Genomic DNA, 20,963 nt, shown 5'->3' with positions numbered 1-20,963 from the left:
ATGTATATCCTACAACTTCAGTGAAACTAATTTAATTGAGTAGAATAATAGTACAAGGAAAGTCACAAAACTAAAATCAAGTCAGAACAGAACTTAGCACGGGTTCACTCTTGACACCATGCACATACAGGATAAAATACATCTCATGGTTCTTTCCATTTTGCAATCTGTTGAACTTCACCAGATACCCACAAAATGTGAATCAGGCTGTGTCTGCACTGATGGCCTGTATGAAAATCTCGATGGCATGTGTGTTCCAGCTGAGGAGTGTCCATGTGAATATGGTGGTCTTGCTTATGGAAGAGGTGAACAAATCCAAACTGACTGTGAGATCTGGTAAGAATCACGTAGTTTTTCATCACAGAACTTCTGTTTCACTAAACTGTATAACCACATAAAGAAAGTGTTTAGTTGACAGGAGAATAGAAAATGGCAAGAGCTGAATGGAAGAAATATCATGGCAAAGTGCAAAGATTAACACAGAGAGAAGCTTAACATTTGACAATATGTATAGATAAGAGCCATAGAATCATAGAATCATCAAGGTTGGAGGCGACCTCTAGGATCATCAAGTCCAACCATTATCTGGCACTCTGCTGTAACCTCTAAACCATATCCTCCAGCATCATATCTAGATGCCTCTTAAACAATTCCACCTCCTTGGGCAACCTATTCCAGTGTCTGACTACCCTAACAGTGAAAACGTTTGTCCTAACAACTAATCTGAACCTCTCCTGTCTCAGTTCATGGTCATTCCCTCTAGTCCTCTCCCTGCAGCCATGGCAGGAGAAACCATCCCCCACCTCTCTACAACTCCCTGTCAGGTAGTTGCAGACAGCCATGAGGTCACCCCTGAGCCTCTTCTTAAGGATAAACAAACCCAACTCCCTGAGCCCTTCCTTATATGACACGTTTTCTAGACCTTTCCTGAACCTCATTGTACTTGGCTGGACTTGCTCCAGCATCTCAATGTCCTTTTTAAAGTGAGGGACCCAAAACTGAACACAGCACTCAAGATGTGGCCTCAACAATGCCGAATACAGGGGAATGATCATTTCCCTAGTCCTGCTAGCCACACTATACTTGACACAGGCCAAGATGCCATTGGCTTTCTTGGCCACCTGTGTATCCTGTTGGCTTATATTGAGCCACTGTCACCAGCACCTCCAACTCCCTTTCTGACAAACAAACCCCAAAACTGAACACAGCACTCAAGATGTGGCCTCAACAATGCCGAATACAGGGGAATGATCATTTCCCTAGTCCTGCTAGCCACACTATACTTGACACAGGCCAAGATGCCATTGGCTTTCTTGGCCACCTGTGTATCCTGTTGGCTTATATTGAGCCACTGTCACCAGCACCTCCAACTCCCTTTCTGACAAACAAACCTCAAGCCATTCCTCCCCCAGCCTGTAAAGGGGTTGTAAGGGGTTGTTGTGTCCCAAGTGCAGGACCAGCACTGAGCCTTACTGAATCTCATGCAGTTGTCCTCAGCCCACTGATCAAGTTGGTCCAGGTCTCTCTGTAAAGCTTTCCCACCCTCAGGCAGATCCACACTCCCATCCAACTTAGTGTTGTCTGGATTACAGAGGCTTCACTCATCTTTCCATCACCAACTTCCAGCTCTGGCAGCTGGGTATCCTGAGCACAACTGGTCTTGACATTAAAGACAGAGGCAAAGAAGGTATTGAGTACCTCTGTCTTATCCTCATCCCCTGTCTCTTCACCACCTTCTGTATTTATCAACTGATGGACACCCTCCTTGACCCTCCTCCAAATGTATTTATAAAAACTTTTTTGTTGTCCTTGACTTTAACAACCAAATCAAGATCTAGCTATGCTTTCGCCCTCTTAATCTTCTCCCTGTGTGGCCTCTTGGCATCCTTATAGTCTTCCCAGCTTACCTGACCCTCCTTCCAGAGACGATAGATTCTCTTTTTTTTTCCTCCAAGCTCCAGCCTAAATTCTATTTAACCAGGCTGGTCTTTTTAACTCAACGACTTGTCTTCCTACACATGGTACCAGCTTCAGGGATAATTTCTGCCTTACATGTGTCCAGGAATAAGGGTATCCAGTAGGGCCTGTAGCTGTATACTACATAAAGTTGAGGATTATTAACAGCTCCACTTAAATAAAGATGAAGGCACAATCTTTCTTCTTTTCTGTAGATAAAAGCAACACCCCACACAAAAGATTGTTTCCATCTCTTTAGCAGCATTCTCAAAGTACTTCCTTCCCTTTCCAGTTACTAATCTAGTGTTAAAGAAACACCACCACCCCCAAACTACACAGATCAGTGACTTCTGTTCTCATTAAGAGAAGAAATAAATGGGGTTTATACTACTTTCTTCATGAAATAAAGGAAAGCAAAAATTATATAAGGTTTCTTCTTTATCATGAATTCATTGTCTAGGCAGTCCATAACTTTTAATTATGGTTCTTATGTTAACTGCAACTTGGTCTCAGTGTATGTAAGGCAAGTCAATTAAATGAACATCTTACTGATCAAAGTGGATGTGTATGTAAAGGAGCTGGTTAAGATAGTATTTATTTGGAATCTGAGTCTGGTTTCTCTTCTCACTCCCAGCACTTGCACCAAAGGCAAGTGGAAATGTGTCCAGAAATCAAGGTGTTCCTCAACGTGTAATCTGTATGGAGAAGGCCACATCACCACTTTTGATGGACAGCGTTTTGTGTTTGATGGCAACTGTGAATACATATTGGTTATGGTAATCTGCTTCTTACTGGTTATTTTGGCAGTATCTTAGCATCAAGAAATAGCTTGATTTAAATGACTAGTGAAAATAGATGTATCAATAACCAATAGAGCACTTTGAATCTTTATAGCCACTTAATGAGTTTTTATAAATTCTATTTCCATAGTACAGATGAAAATACATCTCAAAAACATCTTTTTCATGCAATTATAACCAATTTTAGATTTAATAACATGCGTAAATAGTCACTGATATCTGGTATTCTGTACCAGACAACTATATCTTTTAGGAAAGTGATGTCAGTTGGACTACCAAAGCAGAAGTCATCACCTCCCAAAACAGGCAGAATCAGTCATGACATCTTAAGCTATCTTTATTTTCTTATGCTTTTACATTTTAAAGTGGAAGACTCCAGACACAGCATCTGTTGGGGGTTTGTGCTTTTTGTGGTTTGTTTTGGGTTTTTTTAGGATGGCTGCAGTGTTACTAGACCTGCTTCTTCTTTCAAAATTGTTACTGAGAATGTCATCTGTGGGAAATCAGGAGTTACATGTTCCAGATCCATCAGCATTTACCTTGGGGTAAGCTCTTCCTTCTGCCCTTATCCACCTGAATAATTATTTTAAGACCATGTTTTCAACCTTTCTGGAAGCTTTAGCTGTATCTTAGAAGAGATGTCTTCTAAGTGAAATTTTGTGCTAAACCTAGAGCTTGGTTTTACTAGAAAATGCCTTTTCCTCATAAGACAGGTGCTCCCTCCCTCTGTTCATTGTTGTAGCCCTTTTGTTTCCTGTATGGAGGACTGCAGAGCTGAATGCAGTACTCCAGGTACCTGCCAGAGCTGAGTAGAGGGGTTGGAATTGCCTCCCTCAACCTGCTGGCCATGCTTGTTTTGACACAGCCCAGGATACAGTTAGCTTTCTGGGCTGCAAGGACACATTGCTGGCTTGCATCCAGTTTTGTATCCACCAGTACCCTCAAGTCCATCTCCACAGGGCTACCCTTGATCCCCTCATCCCCCAGCCTATATTGATACCAGGGGTTGCCCTAACCCAGGTTCAGGGCCTTGCACTTGGCCTTGTTGAACCTGATGAGATTCCCATGGGCTTGTTTCTCAAGTTTGTCCAGTTCCCTCTGAATGACATCTCATTCAGATGCACAACTCACCTTGGTGTCATCTGCAATTTGCTGAGGGTGTACTCAATCCGACTGTCTTTGTCACTGATGTAGATATTAAACTGCACTGGTTCCAATACATTTGCCTAAGGGACACCACTCCTTACTGATCTCCATCTGGCTGTAGAGCTGTTGACTACTCACTGGATCTGACTATCCAGCCAGTTCCTTATCTACTGAACAGTCCATCCATTAAATCTGTATCTCCCCCATTTAGAGAGAGAGAGGCCATTCCAGAGAACCATGTCCAAGGCCTTGCTGAAGTCCAGATAGATGACACCCATAGCTCTTCCCTTGTCCACTGATGTAGTCATTTTGCTGTAGAAGGCCACTAGGTCAATCAGGCAAGATCTGCCCTTGGTGAAGTCATACTGGCTGTCTCAAATCACCTCCCTGTCTCTTAACACAGCTTCCAGGAGGATCTGTTCCATACCTTTTCAGATACAGAGGTGATGCTGTCAGGTTGGTTGCTCCCAGGGTCCCCCTTTCTACCTTTTTAAAAATGGGTGCAATGTTTCCATTTTTCCTGTCTGCCAGGACTTTGGGGAAAAAAACTGGAAATGTCAAGGTAGTTTGTCTGACCAAGATGTCACAGTATCTGGTCTTCAGCAGTCTGACACAGAGTGAGGAAAACAGTGGAACCTGATAAGTTATAACTTCCAGATAAATTTTCTTCCAGAATCTGACAATCATACTGCGAGATGAAACCTTCACTATTTCTGGGGAGAATCCTGGTGTACGATACAGCGTGAAAAAGAATGCCCTCCATCTGATGTTTGATATCATTATCCCAGGAAAATACAACATGACCCTTATTTGGAATAAGCACATGAACTTCTTCATCAAGATCTCCAGAGAAACACAGGTATTGCTGAATAGCTTCTGCAGTAAAGTGTCCTTCAATTCACGTTGAACTGCACATTCAGCCACAGTTGCCTTGACTCTCTACAATGGCAAGGTTTTTCAGAAATGCTAGTAGCAATTAATTTTCATCATTATCTCCAAATCAGCACTAGAGGCTGATTTTGAAGCGATTTCCATACTACATTCTGGATTTTTTTGAGCTAAATATTTGTATTTTATACAACTGCATGGTTGAATTTGATCTCTAAATGATGACAGTTTACACTTTAGAGAAGAAACACATTCATCCACTGATGAACAGAACCTCATGCACAAGATGCTAAGAATGTATTAGAGGGTATTTGCAGATGGCATTTACTACTAAAGCACAGGAAACCATCAGTAATCAAAATGAAAGGTGAATACCTGTAACTTGCTGAGCTGATATTGGTGTGTATATTACATCTAGGAGACTATATGTGGTTTGTGTGGGAACTATAATGGCAACATGAAGGATGATTTTGAAACTCGAAGCAAGTATGTGGCATCAAATGAACTGGAGTTTGTCAATTCTTGGAAAGAGAATCCTCTCTGTGGGGATGTATACTTTGTAGTGGACCCCTGTAGCAAGAACCCTTACCGTAAAGCATGGGCAGAAAAGACATGTTCTGTCATCAACAGCCAGGTTTTTTCTGCCTGTCACAACAAGGTAAGAAATTTTTTGTTCTTCTTTATTTATAGGCATAATCCATATTCTTCCAAAATGCTCACACTCCAACAGGTGATTTTCTGTTCCCCAAAATGTTTCAATAAAATACATATAAAATGTTTTATGCCCCACATTTATGTTAATTTTCATCCTTTCTTATTTGCACTTCACCAGCCCTTTTGTAAGCACAAAAGCCAAGTATGGTATTAACTGACTAGTTAAAACTACAAGAGTGAAAAAAAGGATGAAGACTTAAGAACCAGAAATGAGTCAGTCTGTTGGTGATGTCTGATACTGATCAATGCACTGTTTACTCTTTTGAAACCATTTAGTCTTTGTTAGAATGTCAAACTTATGAAAAGCCTGAAAACCTTTGTTCTCATCAGTAAATCAACAGCAGCTTAGAAGAGGAAGATATCATCAACCTCCTGATTTGTTTTAAGTTGTCCACTTTGTGGAAAGGAAAATATCACAAGGGCCATCAGGAACAGGCCTGCTGAAGGGAAATCTCCATTTTCAAGAGGCAGAAACAAGTGAGAAATGTGGATAATGCTGCAGTGCTTATGCTTATACAGAGGCTGTACAGCTGATGAACTTGTGCCTGAATGGATGTGAGGATTTGAGGGTTTTTTCAGCCAACTGTACATAATATGTTCAACACTAGTATAAATTTAGAAATACATATCTGGCAAAACATCATCAGTTTCTGTTGCTGCTGTGGAGACACCTACATTTTGGCTAAAAAGCTTTATATGAAGTGGGATTGCAATTGCTTTGACAAGCGTTCAGATGAAATACTAGTTATTCTCACTTAATGGAACACATACTGTGTAGCCCAGGAAAAATGACCTTCATACAAATAGGCACAAAATAAACTTAGACAATTCATTCCTTCATTTTCCAATGCAGGTGAATCGCATGCCCTATTACGAGGCCTGTGTTCGAGACTCTTGTGGCTGTGACATTGGAGGGGACTGTGAATGCATGTGTGATGCCATTGCAGTATATGCCATGGCATGCTTAGATAAAGGTATCTGCATTGACTGGAGGACCCCTGAGTTCTGTCGTAAGTTTCTTGAAGTTGTCCTTAAACATTTTAAGTGGTTATTGTTGTTACTGGGAATATATTCATATGGCAACACAAGTAAATTGTTAATAAGCATCTCTAAGGTTGCATTTTCTCTGTGGGCAAATAGTTGACTTCAGTCACCTGGGTTTTGAAATCTGTGCTTTTCATTTGTGCTAAACTCACCAAAATATTGTAACTCTTTTTACCATGAAGTGATGAGAGAGAAAATAACGTGGTCACATAAAGCAGTCACTTCTGCTGCCACTGTATAATGTACTGTCAGTTTGCCAGCAGAGAAAGTATGAAACTATAAAAAATGTGTTCCATTATAGCTATGATAAAATCATCTGTGTGGATGTCAAGGAAACGAAGACAGCTGTGTTGGCTGGAACACTGTAAAACAGGAAAAAGATAACAAGGTGTTCCTGAACACCTGATATGGAGGACAAAAGAGGATGAGTGTGTTATAAATCAGTACTGGAGTTGCCATCTTTGGTGGCTTAGTTTCCACATTTCACTATATTGTGCATTAAAAATTATGAAAATACCTGCATACTGTGTTTGCAAAAAAGAAACTGATTTTACTGGAGTGTAAATTTCAGTTTATGTCAGAAGTTAATAATTCCAGTGAGGTTTTTTTATTATTCCAACTGTTAGATTAGTTTAATTAATTAAATTAATCCTCCCTTTCATACTTTGAAAATACCATGACATTAATTAGAAAAAAAATAAAACTTGATTTCTCTCTTGCTTTTACCTTATTCAGCTGTCTATTGTGAGTATTTCAATTCTCATAAAAGAACAGGAATTGATGATGCTTATTCCCATGGCTACACTGACAACAAATGCAACTGGCATTACAGGCCTTGTAATTGTCCAAATCAAAACTACAAATATGTCAACATTGAAGGTAATAAACTGTACTGCTGCAAACCAGGAATCAGTAACATAATAATAGTTTTCAATGCTGTTTTTTTAAATCAGTCATACCACAATTAAATAACTACAATCTGATCGATACTATCGTTGAAGTAGTTTTGCTGTTCTTTGCCTTTGTGCTACTGTTTTAAATACATAATCAACTTGGTACCTGTATTGCATTTAGCTTTATATTGAGCCCAGTCTATCTGAAAGAGAAATTCTGACTTGCACCATTTCAAAAGAATATGCTGTACTTAGGTAAATAAACACGTGGAGAGAGCAATTAATATTTTTATTAGATAAATGAATATAGAAAAAAAATTCTACATAGGCAGACCCTCCTTCCGAGGATTATATTGGAAATACTTACCTGAATAGGTGAGCATAGAATCAATCAACCTGGTTGATTTTATGATTCTATTATTTTATGAATCGGGTTGGAAATGTCCTCCATCCAAGATCATCAGTCCAACCCTACTGTCATTACTAGACCATGGTACTAAGTGCCACATCCAGTCTCATCTTAAAAACCTCCAGGGACAGTGAATCCACCACCTCCCTGGGCAGCACATTCCAGTGCCTGATCACTCTCTCTGTAAAAATCTCTTCCTAATATCCAACCTAAACCTCCCATGGCAGAGCTTGAGTCTGTGCCCTCTTGTCCTGCTGCTGGTTGCCTGGGAGAAGAGACCAACCCCCACCTGACTCCAACCTCCTGTCAGGGAGTTGTAGAGGGTGATAAGGTCTCCCCTGAGCCTCCTCTTCCCCAGGCTGAACACCCCCAGCTCCTTCAGCCTCTCCTCATGGCACTTGTGCTCAAGTCCCTTCATCAGCCTCATTGCTCTAATCTTTATTTTAAAAAGTAATATATTAGATAAAAAATAGTATCAATGAAATATCTTTCTCTGAGAAATGTAAACCAAACTTCTTTTCCCCTTGGTTCAGGTTGTTACAACTGCTCTCATGATGAATACTTTGACCATGAGAAGGAAAGGTGCATGCCATGTGGTAAGCAGCAACTTCTATACATATTCACTTCCTCTACAGTAACTGGAAAAAATACTAAAACATTTGTGTATACTCAGAAAGTATTTTTCCTAGTAACTCTCAATAAATGAGTGTTGATCCAAACATAACTTCCTTTCAAAATAATCCTGCTACAGTACTGCTTGGTAAGTAAAGGAGTGAAAAGAACTAATTCAAAGAAGGATTAGAGTAGGGAATGCAGTAATACAAAGCTGGATGAAACTGACTTAGTTAGCAACATGAGAAACTATGTAAATGTGAGCACTTTACAAAAGTGAGTCTTCCTGAAAGTGTATTGCTGCTCTGATCTGTGTGAGGGACACTCCCAGCAGAGCTGTGACTCTCAGATATCTCCAACACGTTTCATTAAAAGAAAAAAGAGAACATGGACAAGAAGATCAGACTTAGAGAATGGTCTCTACTTAGCAAACCTCTTTTTAAACATTTTAAATTTTTTTTACATTAACTTAAGGTTTATTACCATATGGTTTACTTCAATTAAATCTTATTTTGGACAGGCTGAACAGTTTAGATTTTCACATAGATGCTACAAAAACTCAAGGACAATTTTGCTTATATTACAGAATTCTAACTGGTGTAACCAGAATCCTAGCTAGTGATCTCATTTACATACAAAAACCATGTTCCATTATCCCTGAAAAGTGAGGTGCCCTTAAGCATAAAAATCCTAAAAAAGACAGCAAAAACTGTCATCATTATTATTATGATGGGATGTATGGATTTCTTTGTAATTGTTAAAGTCCTTGTGTGTGAATCTTACAACTGAAATATGTAATATTAAACACTTTCAGGAATATCTCACTAATTAACACAATACTCTGAATGCAATTTGACATTTGCCCTATTTTAATATGCTTTTTTTCCCCAAAAAATTAACCTGTTTTACCTTTACACAACAGGAGAAGAAAGCACTAGCACCACACCTGAAACATCTTCACCAGGTTAGTTTACGTAGTTGACCAAACTGATATATGCCCTGATAAGTGTTTATGGAGTCAGTAATATCCTTTTTTTTTTATGTGTGATATAGTAGCATCACTAGTTTCACATGCATAAGACAGTGATGAAAAATAACTTGGTACCATAATATCCATGGGCTGTATCTAAAGCAGCGTGGCCAGCAGGTCAAGGGAGGTGACTGATGAGAGTCCACCTGGTGTGCTGTGTCCAGGTCTGCAGTCCTCAGCTCAAGAAAGACAGAGGATGGTCACAAAAGTAATCAGAGGACTGGAACACCTCCCCTGTGAGGAAAAGCTGAGAGACCTAGGGTTGTTCAGCCCGGAGAAGAGAAGGCTCTAGGGAGACCTCATTGCAGCCTTTCCGTACCTGCAAGGGGCCTATAAGAAAGATGGGGACAGACTCCTTGGTAAGGCCTGTTGTGATGGGACAAGGGTTAATGGTTTTAGACTGAAAGAGAGTAGACTCAGACTAGATATAAGGAAGAAACTGTTCATGATGAGCGTGGTAAAACACAAACAAGTTGCCCGGGGAGGCTTTAGGTGCCTCATCGCTGGAAGCATTCAAGATCAGGCTGGATAGGCTTTGAGTAACAATATATTTGAGGATGTCCATGTTCATTGCAGGGACACTTGGACTAGATGATCCTTAATGGTTTGTGCTATCCCAAACCACTGTATGATTCTGTGATGTAAAAATTTCCCACAAAAATTTCATCACAGTCTTAGTTAGTGACTGACTGTATAACACTTCAACAATTTAAGAAATCTTCATGAAAACCTGTGACTGACCATCCCAAACCCTTATAGCCTGATATAGGAAAGTAATCTATTTACACTGATCTTAAATTTGTTAGAAATTCCACTAATTTCCCTAAAAACACATGGTATTGGAAAACACTAAACTGATGGCTGTGTGAATAATAAAATAGTGTTCCATCTCTGCTGCTATGCACAAGTATTTATGCCAAATTCACTTTTAAGTGAAGAAAAGGGTATAAAGCTTCTGCAAGAATACCTGTATAACATATTTACTGCACATAGTTGCAAAGGAAGTGATGAACAAGTGCTTTCAAATGCTTCATCGTAAAGGTAACGATTTTTAATAGTAGTTACTACTAATAGTTGCTAGAACAGTGCTTTTACTTAAAGAAATATTCAGTTCATATAGGCACAGTATAAATAGATTATCAAGGGCTATTTCTTACCCTTTGATTTCCATTTTTTTCTCTTAGTAACAACAGTGCAGCCTAGAGTAACAAGCAGCTCTACCACAAGCATCCTACCAACAGCACCTAGTACTTCCTCTTCTGCGATTACTCTGTCAACAGAGACTACAAATCCAACAATAACTGCAAAAATTACGGTTCCAAGAACTTCACCCACACCACCTCTTGCCACAATAAAGTCAACAACTGGTAGGTTTTTAGTGTTACTGTATAAAATACATTATAGTAAACTCAGTGTATACATAGTTCAGATCCACTCGCTAGGAAAGCACTGGAAGGTAGTACAACATGTAAGCATTAGACCCCAAATCATGAAGTAGGCAGAGCAGGTTTCCAGAAAGGAACCTGTAAGCCAGAAATGTTCAGAACTGTAAGTTGAAAGTGCATGGAAAGATAAAGGATATAGACACTAAGTTAAAAATACAACCAAATGTCACTTGTGTGACTCATCTGAGAAGCACATTAGAAGCAGTGAGCCAGTCCAGCTCCAGCTGGATTTATTAGCTCAGCTTGAGACTTTTCCACAACTGATTCAGTTATGCAGTCATATCTCAAATAATAAGAGCAAGCCCCAAAGCAGACTTACATGGCTATCAGTGCAGCAGCTTTGTCTGGGCTTCTAGAGTCCTGTTCTCGGGAGGATGACTCTGCAAACATAAATTACTTTTGGATTCTATGCCTTGTGGAGGCTCATTGAGCCTCCCACCAACATGCACTTCAGCTAATAAACCACCTTGGACCCTGGCTATTGTGGAAAGTAGAGTTAAAAACAGGTCACAAAGGAGACAAAACACAACTTCAGAATCTGACATTGTGACAGATATTTTGTGCACTGGGACGAGGAAAGTCCTATAGTATGAGGTGATTTAACTTTTTAATACAAATTACAGAAAGCCAAACCTGTGGTTGATTTGAAACATAGTAATAGCCAACGAAATGAGGATTTGGGCAATGCCCATACAGCCCATAAGTGACAACAAAAATAACATCTTAGAAAAATGATATTAAAAGCAAATCTAATACAGGAAAAATACAGAAAATGAGAACAAAGACAGACCTGAGACAATAGAAAACAAATATAAGTACAGAAATATTTGGCAAGCTTAGGAGAACATGAATTCAACAATTACAGAGAAAATATTCAAAATATCAAGGGGGAAATGGTCTTTAAAATACGGTTAGCTTCTTCATAATTTGTCTGCTTTAAATTATTTTCTGGATTGATTGCTCACATTTCATTATTTACTCCAAAAGAACATACAACATCAATTTTTACCACACCAAACATGACTACAACCATCACTACTCCTTCCGTAACTACTTCAACAAAAATAACCATGACCACTAAACCAAAGTCTACACCTGTTGCCTCATCAACTGCTGCTTCAACAGAGAAGGAACAAGTAAGGTTCACCTCAACACCCTTCAAGACCACTATCGAAAAGGAAATGACAACCACCTCAATACCTATTCCAACCACATCTCAGAGCACAACTTTCAGCATGCCTAGTCTAACAACAGCAGGTAACTATCACTTTGATTTGATATCTGTAAGGCAAAGGCATCACTCACAAGACACGTCTTACTAGTGGTCTTAACACTGCAAATATATAGGAAAGGACATGGCTAACTGAAGAAGCATGATTTAAATGGGAATTTTTCTTGCCAATGAAGCCAGCATCTGACATCCAAATATGATCTTAAACCTAACATTTCTCTTCCAACACTTCCTCCAAATTTAGACAAAATCTCTGTGCTTCAAAGCAAGTTCTTGAAAACTCATGGACCGCTGAATAGATATTCCCCCTAGCTACTGCAACAAATACTCCCAAAAATAAGTAAAAGGAATGTTTTTGAATGGCAGGCACTCCATATGCCTACAAGGACAGTCTCCTGAGGTTGTATTGCAACATGAACTGCTAGGTTAGCAACTGACACCAGAGGCTGGGGCAGTGTGTGGTGGGAAGTCTACTGTAGTGAGGGGGCAGGTGTACAGTCTTTCCCAATCCAAGTGTCTCCCACAAAGTACTGTTGGGCTGCATACATCTGGGGCTTCTTGTGCTAGCAATTACAGTTTCCTCTAGGAACCTTACCAGCTCCCAACCATCACTAATTCTCATTCTTTACAGAGAGTGAGGGAACCCAAACAACCACTCTGTACCACCCAGAAGGTGAGTAAGAGGGAGTAGAGAGATGTCCTTGGCCTAAAACTCTTCTTCACTTACCCCAGCTTTTCCAGGTGATGCTCTTGCCCAGTTTGGAGTGCCTAGAGAGAGAAGACATGCACATCCAGAGAGGCTCTTCTTTTCTCAGGAGCTCCAGCATAAGGCAGGGGGGTCTGAATTGTCAGAGGGCACCCTTCAGGCCCAGTTCTTGCCCCATGTTTTTTTGAGGGGGAGACATTGGCCCATTTCTCCCTCTTGCCCAGTAGAATTCAGTGAGGTCCAGTTCTGCCTTTCTTACCTTGACCCATACCCTCAGGCTTCTGCCTGGGAACTACCTACCTCCTCTGCCTTCTCCTTTGCCCTGCCATCCTCAATCAACTTGTGCTTTTCTCTCTGTAGTTGTCACCCACACAAGAACAATAACATCACCACCAGTGCAGCATCTCGTCACACAGACCATCCCTGCCACATCCACCAGCAGCACATCTGTCCCAGGAGAGGTCAGCCCTGCCACCAGCCCAGAGGTTCCATTGACAAGGATGTCTCCAAGCCCTAGCTCTTTGCCTGCCACTTCAGCCTCATCTGCTCCTCCCCTCTCCTCAACTGTGTCCTCAACATGGTTGGGAACATCACATGCTGGTAAGGCTCCCTCCTGCCTTTCCTGATGACATGCCTGATTCTTTCAGCTCCCACCATTCTCTCCTAAGCAGCACATCCCACACAGGCCTCAGTTTTGGTATTCATTCTCAATTCCCCCTGCTATTGCCATGGGACCCAGGCAGGTCCTTGGCCTGACCTACACATAACCCTGACTGCATCCTCCTTCCTTGCCACTTCAGGGGTTTGGCTCTGGAGCACAAGCTTTTATCAGAATACAGACATCCATGAGTTCCTGCCCTATAACTGCTGATCAGACAGAAGCTAACACACACTCCCTCTTCTTACAGTGGTGCCCTGAGAATGCATGGGGTGCAGGGTGGGGAGGAAACAAAAGGCAATGAAACTGGAAACACATCTCTAGTTTACAATTCAGGACAGTTTTGGGTGAGAGACATAATCCAAGACATCACCTCCAGCTGAAGAATGCCAAGCCCTGGAACAGGCATGAAAAGTGTTCAACAAATGCCTCATTGACCAGTGCCGACCCTGAGTGCAAAAGTCACCAGTGGAGAGGGGGCAACAAAGTATACACTCAACACCAGACTAAAGTTCTCTCACTTAGACCCATCAGGTTCCAAATGCCGGAATTGTCTCAGTGTTGATCCTCCTTTGAGGCAATGCCACAACATTCTTTGCCTAGAATCCTTCCCAAAACTCAACCATTCTTTTCTCTCGTCCCTTTCTTTGTAGCAAGAGAGCCAACCAGAGCTAAGACACCAACTAGTAAAGTAGTAACAGGTGAGTGCTCTGGTCAGGAGTGAGATGAGAGTCATCCATGGCCAATGCATCCATGCCCCTTCATTAGCCTCAGCCCTCCCATGGATCCTTACCAGCAGAGTCTGCAGGAAGCACATTTTAAACTATCACTAAACAACTGAAATTGCACATGAATGTAGAAATACCTCTTGCCCACTCAGCAGTACAGGAAAAAAGAGATAAAAGACAAGTTGCTGGAGGTCAGTCTTTAGAATTGTTGCTAGCCAGCAATTACCAAAAGAAGCAGGACAAGATGTGGGACATAAGGATAACAAAGACTTTGTTCAATGTGAAAAAGCTCATTGGAATTAGTAGGATTTAGGTCTTCCATCTGGGTCCATAACCAAGCACAAAGCCTTCAGACCAGAACTGTCAGCACAACCCAACTTCCCATAATAACCAGCAACACACAACTGATCTGTGCTTTCCTCCTAGCAGTCTTCACCCATAAAACTTCAACTGTGCCACACATTGTGCCACGTGTCACCACGCAGAAGACCACAGCTGCCACCTCCATCAGCAGCACCTCCAAGACCTCTGTCTCCACACAGACCAGCACACAAAGCAGCACAGAAGGCCCTCTGGCAATGACCTCTCCAAGTCCCAGCTCTCCACCTGCCCCCAGCAGCCCACTCAGCACCCACCTGCCATCCACTGCCACTTCCACAGTCTCCTCCACCTCAGCTCCAAGCACCACACCCAGGCCTACACCTACAGCCCTGAAGCCCAGGCCCTCCTCCCCAACGACGACTGCTCCAAAAGAGTCTCCTGTAACAGAGTCCTCTGCACCCACCACAGCCAAAACCAGCACAGTGCCATCATCTGCTTCTTCTCCCTCCTCAACTGTGACCTCCACATGGATGAGCTCCTCACAGCCTGGTGAGACTCCCAATTACCTGTACCACGGCTTCTGCCTGCTATCCCTTTTCCCTTCTTCATTTGCAGCAGTGCAGGTCACTTGCAATGTTGTTTTAGTTTGTGCTCTCCCTTCCCACTTTTTTTTCCACTGGCACAGTGGTATGTATGGCAGTCCTTTTGTATACCTCCAGGGTGCTGGTCTTTCTCATCTAGCCTGGCCTTTCAATCTCACGGGGGCCAGTCCGTATGCTCTGCTGCTTTCTTGAAGGGAGACACACACATCCAGACCAAGATGTCTTCCAGAAAGGGGCAGAGTGATCTTTTCTGTAGGAAGGCACCATGTTCTTTTCCACCTTTTTTTAAGGGGAAAAACCAGATGGCAGGCTGTAGGCAGGACCCAGAGTCTAGGTACTCACTGTCTCCCAGGAAGGCTCAGTGCAGCACAGCACTGCCAGTTTTGATTATATCATCAGTCAGGGGGTTCTGCACATCTTCATTTCCTTCTCCTCTTGCTCTCATCTTCAACTGACCTGTATGTTCTTCTCAGCAGCCTCCACCCATGAAAAGTCAACTGGGCCACACATTGTGCCACGTGTCACCACACTGAAGACCACAGCTGCCACCTCCATCAGCAGCACCTCCAAGACCTCTGTCTCCACACAGACCAGCACACCCAGCAGCACAGAAGGCCCTCTGGCAATGACCTCTCCAAGTCCCAGCTCTCCACCTGCCCCCAGCAGCCCACTCAGCACCCACCTGCCATCCACTGCCACTTCCACAGTCTCCTCCACCTCAGCTCCAAGCACCACACCCAGGCCTACACCTACAGCCCTGAAGCCCAGGCCCTCCTCCCCAACGACGACTGCTCCAAAAGAGTCTCCTGTAACAGAGTCCTCTGCACCCACCACAGCCAAAACCAGCACAGTGCCATCATCTGCTTCTTCTCCCTCCTCAACTGTGTCCTCCACATGGCTGAGCTCCTCACAGCCTGGTGAGACTCCCAATTCCCTGTCCCACTGCTTCCACCATCTCTTCACAGCTCTCCCCCTTTCTGTTTTCCTTTCCTCCACCTGTCTATCCATCCATCTCTCCCCTGTTCTATGCAATAACCATATGCCATGTGCACTTGTTCAGCTGGTTGGCCCTCCCTTCCTCCTGCCTTTGCCAGCCTATATCTTGGTGTTCTCCTGGGCTGTGTGCTGCCACTGCTTGGGATGGAGATAATTTTTGTTTGTAGCATGTTTCTTGGTGCTATGTTCCAGATGTGGGTTCAAGCCAGAGTTAATGGCACACAAATGCTTTAGCAACAGCTGAGGATTGTTAGCACAGCATCAGGGCTGTCTCTGTTTCTCCTGTCAGTTAGGGAGAGGCCAAGGGGTGGTCATGGAGTCTATCAGGGACACAGTCAGCATAGCTGGGACCAAAACAAGTGGCCAAGCTGATACTCCACACCACAAAATGTCATGCTGAGCACCAGAATGGGGGACCAGGGCAGTTTTTCCAAGTAGCCATTGCTTGGAGACTGGCTGGGCATTGGCCAGTGGTGGGAGCAGGTGAGTGCCTGCCTTTGCATCTCATGGGTGGGTCTTGGTTTGTTTTCCTTTACTTTCTTCACTTCTGAAAACTGTCTGTATATGGGCATGTGTGAGTACTCTTGCTTTGGCATTTTTAAGTCTCACCCATTGCCTGATGAGGGAGGGTGAGCAGAGGGCACGTCACATCAAGTCAGTGTCACACCACACCATCTGGGACACACTTTGGCCCTGACTGGGTCTGAGCAGGATGCAGAGACCAGGGGAAGGACCCAGAATCCAAATGCTCCCCTTTGCCCAGAGAAATTCAGTGCAATAAAGGGCTGCTTTTCCTGCCTGACACCACAGCTCAAGGCTTCTGCTTACCTCCTTTGTCTTCACAGCCTGCCCTTATCCTCAGCTGATCTGTGCTTCCTCTCAGCAGCCTCCACCCATGAAAAGTCAACTGTGCCACACATTGTGCCACGGGTCACCACACTGAAGACCACAGCTGCCACCTCCATCACCAGCACCTCCAAGACCTCTGTCTCCACACAGACCAGCACACAAAGCAGCACAGAAGTCCCTCTGGCAATGACCTCTCCAAGTCCCAGCTCTCCACCTGCCCCCAGCAGCCCACTCAGCACCCACCTGCCATCCACTGCCACTTCCACAGTCTCCTCCACCTCAGCTCCAAGCACCACACCCAGGCCTACACCTACAACCCTGAAGCCCCTCCTCTCCTCCCCAACAAGTGCTCCAAAAGAGTCTCCTGTAACAGAGTCCTCTGCACCCACCACAGCCAAAACCAGCACAGTGATCTGCTTCTTCTCCCTCCTCAACTGTAACCTTCACATGGATGAGCTCCTCACAGCCTGGTGAGACTCCCAATTCCCTGTCCCACAGGTTCTACCTACTCTGCCTTTTCCCTTCTTCATTTCCAGCTATGCAGGTCACTTTCACAGTTCTTTGGCTTTTTGCTTTCCATTCCCACTTTTTTTTGTATTGCCACAGTCTAATGTGTGTCCTTGGTATGGCCCTGGGTCACTGCTCTCTCCCACTGGCAGGCCAGGCTCAGGCTCAGAGGTGGCAGTTCTTATGCTCTGCCTATTTTTGAAGGGACACATGCACATCTGGATAGGGCCCTCTTCCAGGAAGAGGCAGAGGGATCTTGCCTAGTACAAGGCATCCTGCCCATTTCCTCCCTTTGTAAGGGAAGGAACCAGAAGGCAGCTTATAGGCAGCACTAACAACCCCAGTACTGACTCTCTCACAGGAAGACCCACTGCCAGTTTTGCTTATGTCCCCAGCCTGCAGCTGCTGCCCAGAGCCTTTGCCTTTCCTCTCCTGCCCTCACTCTCAGCTGACCTGTCCTTTCCTCCCAGCAGCCTCCACCCATAAAATGTTAACCATGCCACACATTGTGCCATCTCTGATGACAACACAGAAGACCACAGCTGCCACCTCCATCAGCAGCACCTCCAAGACCTCTGTCTCCACACAGACCAGCACACCCAGCAGCACAGAAGGCCCTCTGGCAATGACCTCTCCAAGTCCCACCTCTCCACCTGCCCCCAGCAGCCCACTCAGCACCCACCTGCCATCCACTGCCACTTCCACAGTCTCCTCCACCTCAGCTCCAAGCACCACACCCAGGCCTACACCTACAACCCTGAAGCCCAGGCCCTCCTCCCCAACGACGACTGCTCCAAAAGAGTCTCCTGCAACAGAGTCCTCTGCACCCACCACAGCCAAAACCAGCACAGTGCCATCACCTACTTCTCCATCTTCAACTGTGTCCTACACATGGCTGAGCTCTTCACAGCCCGGTGAGACTCCCAATACATATCCCACTCTGCCCAGCTTTTCTTTTCCTTTCTTTCATCCATCCATCCATCCATCCCAACATACCTCTCTCTCCCATTCCATTTTTTTCCACCCCAGAACCATACACAGCTTATGGATTTCTTTGGGTGCTCTGCCACTCCATCCTGCTGTCTTTGGACAGCTTGCTTCCTGGCCTGTGTACTGCCTCTGTTTGGGATGGAGCTAATTTTGTTTCCTGTTGATGTATATATTAGATGTGGATCCAAACCAGTGTGGATAGCACAGAAGTGTTTAAGCAATTGCTGAGGAGCAGCAGCACAGCATCAGGGCCATCTCTGTTTCTCCTTCTGTCACACAAGGAAAGAGCAAGTGGTGGTCATGGGGTCCATCACGCACACAGCCAGCATAGCTGGCCAAAGCAAGTGGCCAAGGGGATAATCCACACCACAAAATGTCTTGTCAAGTAGTACAATAAGGGGGCAGAGCAGTTTTTCCAAACTAGCCATTGCACAGAGACTGGCTGGGCATATTGGCCAGTGGTGGGAGGTGGTGACTAACTGCCTTTGCACCCCATGAGTGGGTTTTCGTTTGCTTATATTTTAGTTTCTTCACTTCTGAAAACTATCTGTATCTGGACATGTGTGGGTATTCTCGCTTTGCATTTGCAATTCTCTCCCCATGTGTGATGAGGGGGAGTGAACAAAGGGCTGGGAGGGCACTTCACATCCAGTCAGGGTCACTCCACCACCACCTGGTACACACATTGGCTCCAACTGGGTCTAAGCAGGACACAGAGGCCAAGGTGAGGGACCAGAAGTTCAATGACCCTCTTTGCCCAGAGAAAGTCAGTGCAATATAGAGCTGCTTTTCTTGCCTGACACCACAGCCCAAGGCTTCTGCTTACCTCTTTTGTTTTCCCAGCCTGCCCTTATCCTCAGCTGAACTGTATGTGCTGTCCTGCCCTTATCCTCAACTGAACTGTATGTTCCTCTCAGCAGCCTCCACCCATGAAAAGTCAACTGTGCCACACATTGTGCCACGGGTCACCACACTGAAGACCACAGCTGCCACCTCCATCAGCAGCACTGCCAAGACCTCTGTCTCCACACAGACCAGCACACAAAGCAGCACAGAAGGCCCTCTGGCAATGACCTCTCCAAGTCCCAGCTCTCCACCTGCCCCCAGCAGCCCACTCAGCACCCACCTGTCATCCACTGCCACTTCCACAGTCTCCTCCACCTCAGCTCCAAGCACCACACCCAGGCCTACACCTACAACCCTGAAGCCCAGGCCCTCCTCCCCAACGACGAGCGCTCCAAAAGAGTCTCCTGTAACAGAGTCCTCTGCACCCATCACAGCCAAAAGTAGCACACTGCGATCACCTGCTTCTTCTCCCTCCTCAACTGTGACCTCCACATGGATGAGTTCTCAACATTCTGGTAAGGCTCCCTCCTACACATCCTGCTGCTTCTTACTACTCATTATTTTCACTTTTTTATTTCTAGCAGCATAGACTGATTGCACAGTTGTTTTGAGTTTGCTCTCCCTTTCCACTTCTTTTTGCATTGCTACACTGTAATGTGTGTCCTTTGGTATGGGCCTGGGACACTGCTCTTTTCCATCTGGCCAGCCAGTCCCATGGTGGGCAGACCTGAGACTCTGACTGTTCCTTGAAGGCAGACACATTCATCTGGACAGGGTCATCTTCTAGGAAGAGGCAGAGGCATCTTGCCCATTGGAATGCCCCATGTCCTTTTTCCCCCTTCTTATGGGAAAAAACAGATGGCAGCTTGTAGGCAAGACCTGTAGTCCAGTGCTCCCTCTTTTCCAGGAAGACTCAGTGCAGCACAGCACTGCTATTTTTGCTCATATTACCAGTCAGGCGCTTTTGCCTAACTCCTTTCCATTCCTCTCTTGTCCTTCTCCTCAACTGACCTGTATATTCCTCCCAGCAGCCTCCACCCATGAAAAGTCAACTGTGCCACACATTGTGCCACGGGTCACCACACTGAAGACCACAGCTGCCACCTCCATCAGCAGCACTGCCAAGACCTCTGTCTCCACACAGACCAGCACACAAAGCAGCACAGAAATGCCCTCTCCAAGTCCCCCCTCCCCCCCTGCCCCCAGCAGCCCACCCAGCCCCCCCCTGCCATCCACTGCCACTTCCACAGTCTCCTCCACCTCAGCTCCAAGCACCACACCCAGGCCTACACCTACAGCCCTGAAGCCCAGGCCCTCCTCCCCAACGACGACTGCTCCAAAAGAGTCTCCTGCAACAGAGTCCTCTGCACCCACCACAGCCAAAACCAGCACAGTGCCATCATCTGCTTCTTCTCCCTCCTCAACTGTGACCTCCACATGGCTGAGCTCCTCACAGCCTGGTAAAGCTCCCAGTTCCCTGTCCCAATTCTCTTGCCTGCTCTTCCCAGCTCTCCCTCTTTCTTTCTTCTTCCCTCCATCTATCTATCCATCCATCACTTCATCATTCCATTCAAGTTCCATACTCTACTTGT

The 20,963-nt window shown here is 44.5% G+C and overlaps 1 protein-coding gene across 1 annotated transcript in view; it reads left to right on the top strand.

The window, feature by feature from the left end:
• The window catches only part of MUC6 (mucin 6, oligomeric mucus/gel-forming), a gene marked incomplete at its 5' end in the record, with an annotated part of 30,563 nt that extends 17,970 nt beyond the window's left edge, over positions 1-12,593 (top strand). Inside the window, 10 exons of the mRNA XM_009076905.1 lie at positions 185-336; positions 2,591-2,732; positions 3,191-3,301; positions 4,576-4,761; positions 5,209-5,448; positions 6,358-6,514; positions 7,284-7,427; positions 8,384-8,446; positions 10,686-10,859; positions 12,535-12,593. Of these exons, the coding sequence (XP_009075153.1) occupies positions 185-336; positions 2,591-2,732; positions 3,191-3,301; positions 4,576-4,761; positions 5,209-5,448; positions 6,358-6,514; positions 7,284-7,427; positions 8,384-8,446; positions 10,686-10,859; positions 12,535-12,593 (1,428 nt within the window). The remainder of the gene's footprint in view (positions 1-184; positions 337-2,590; positions 2,733-3,190; positions 3,302-4,575; positions 4,762-5,208; positions 5,449-6,357; positions 6,515-7,283; positions 7,428-8,383; positions 8,447-10,685; positions 10,860-12,534) is intronic.
• Between the last annotated feature and the right edge of the window lie 8,370 nt (positions 12,594-20,963).

This window comes from Acanthisitta chloris, unplaced genomic scaffold, assembly GCF_000695815.1.
Source record: "Acanthisitta chloris isolate BGI_N310 unplaced genomic scaffold, ASM69581v1 scaffold1926, whole genome shotgun sequence".
Lineage (NCBI taxonomy): Eukaryota > Metazoa > Chordata > Aves > Passeriformes > Acanthisittidae > Acanthisitta > Acanthisitta chloris.
This window is presented reverse-complemented; position numbering and strand designations above follow the sequence as displayed.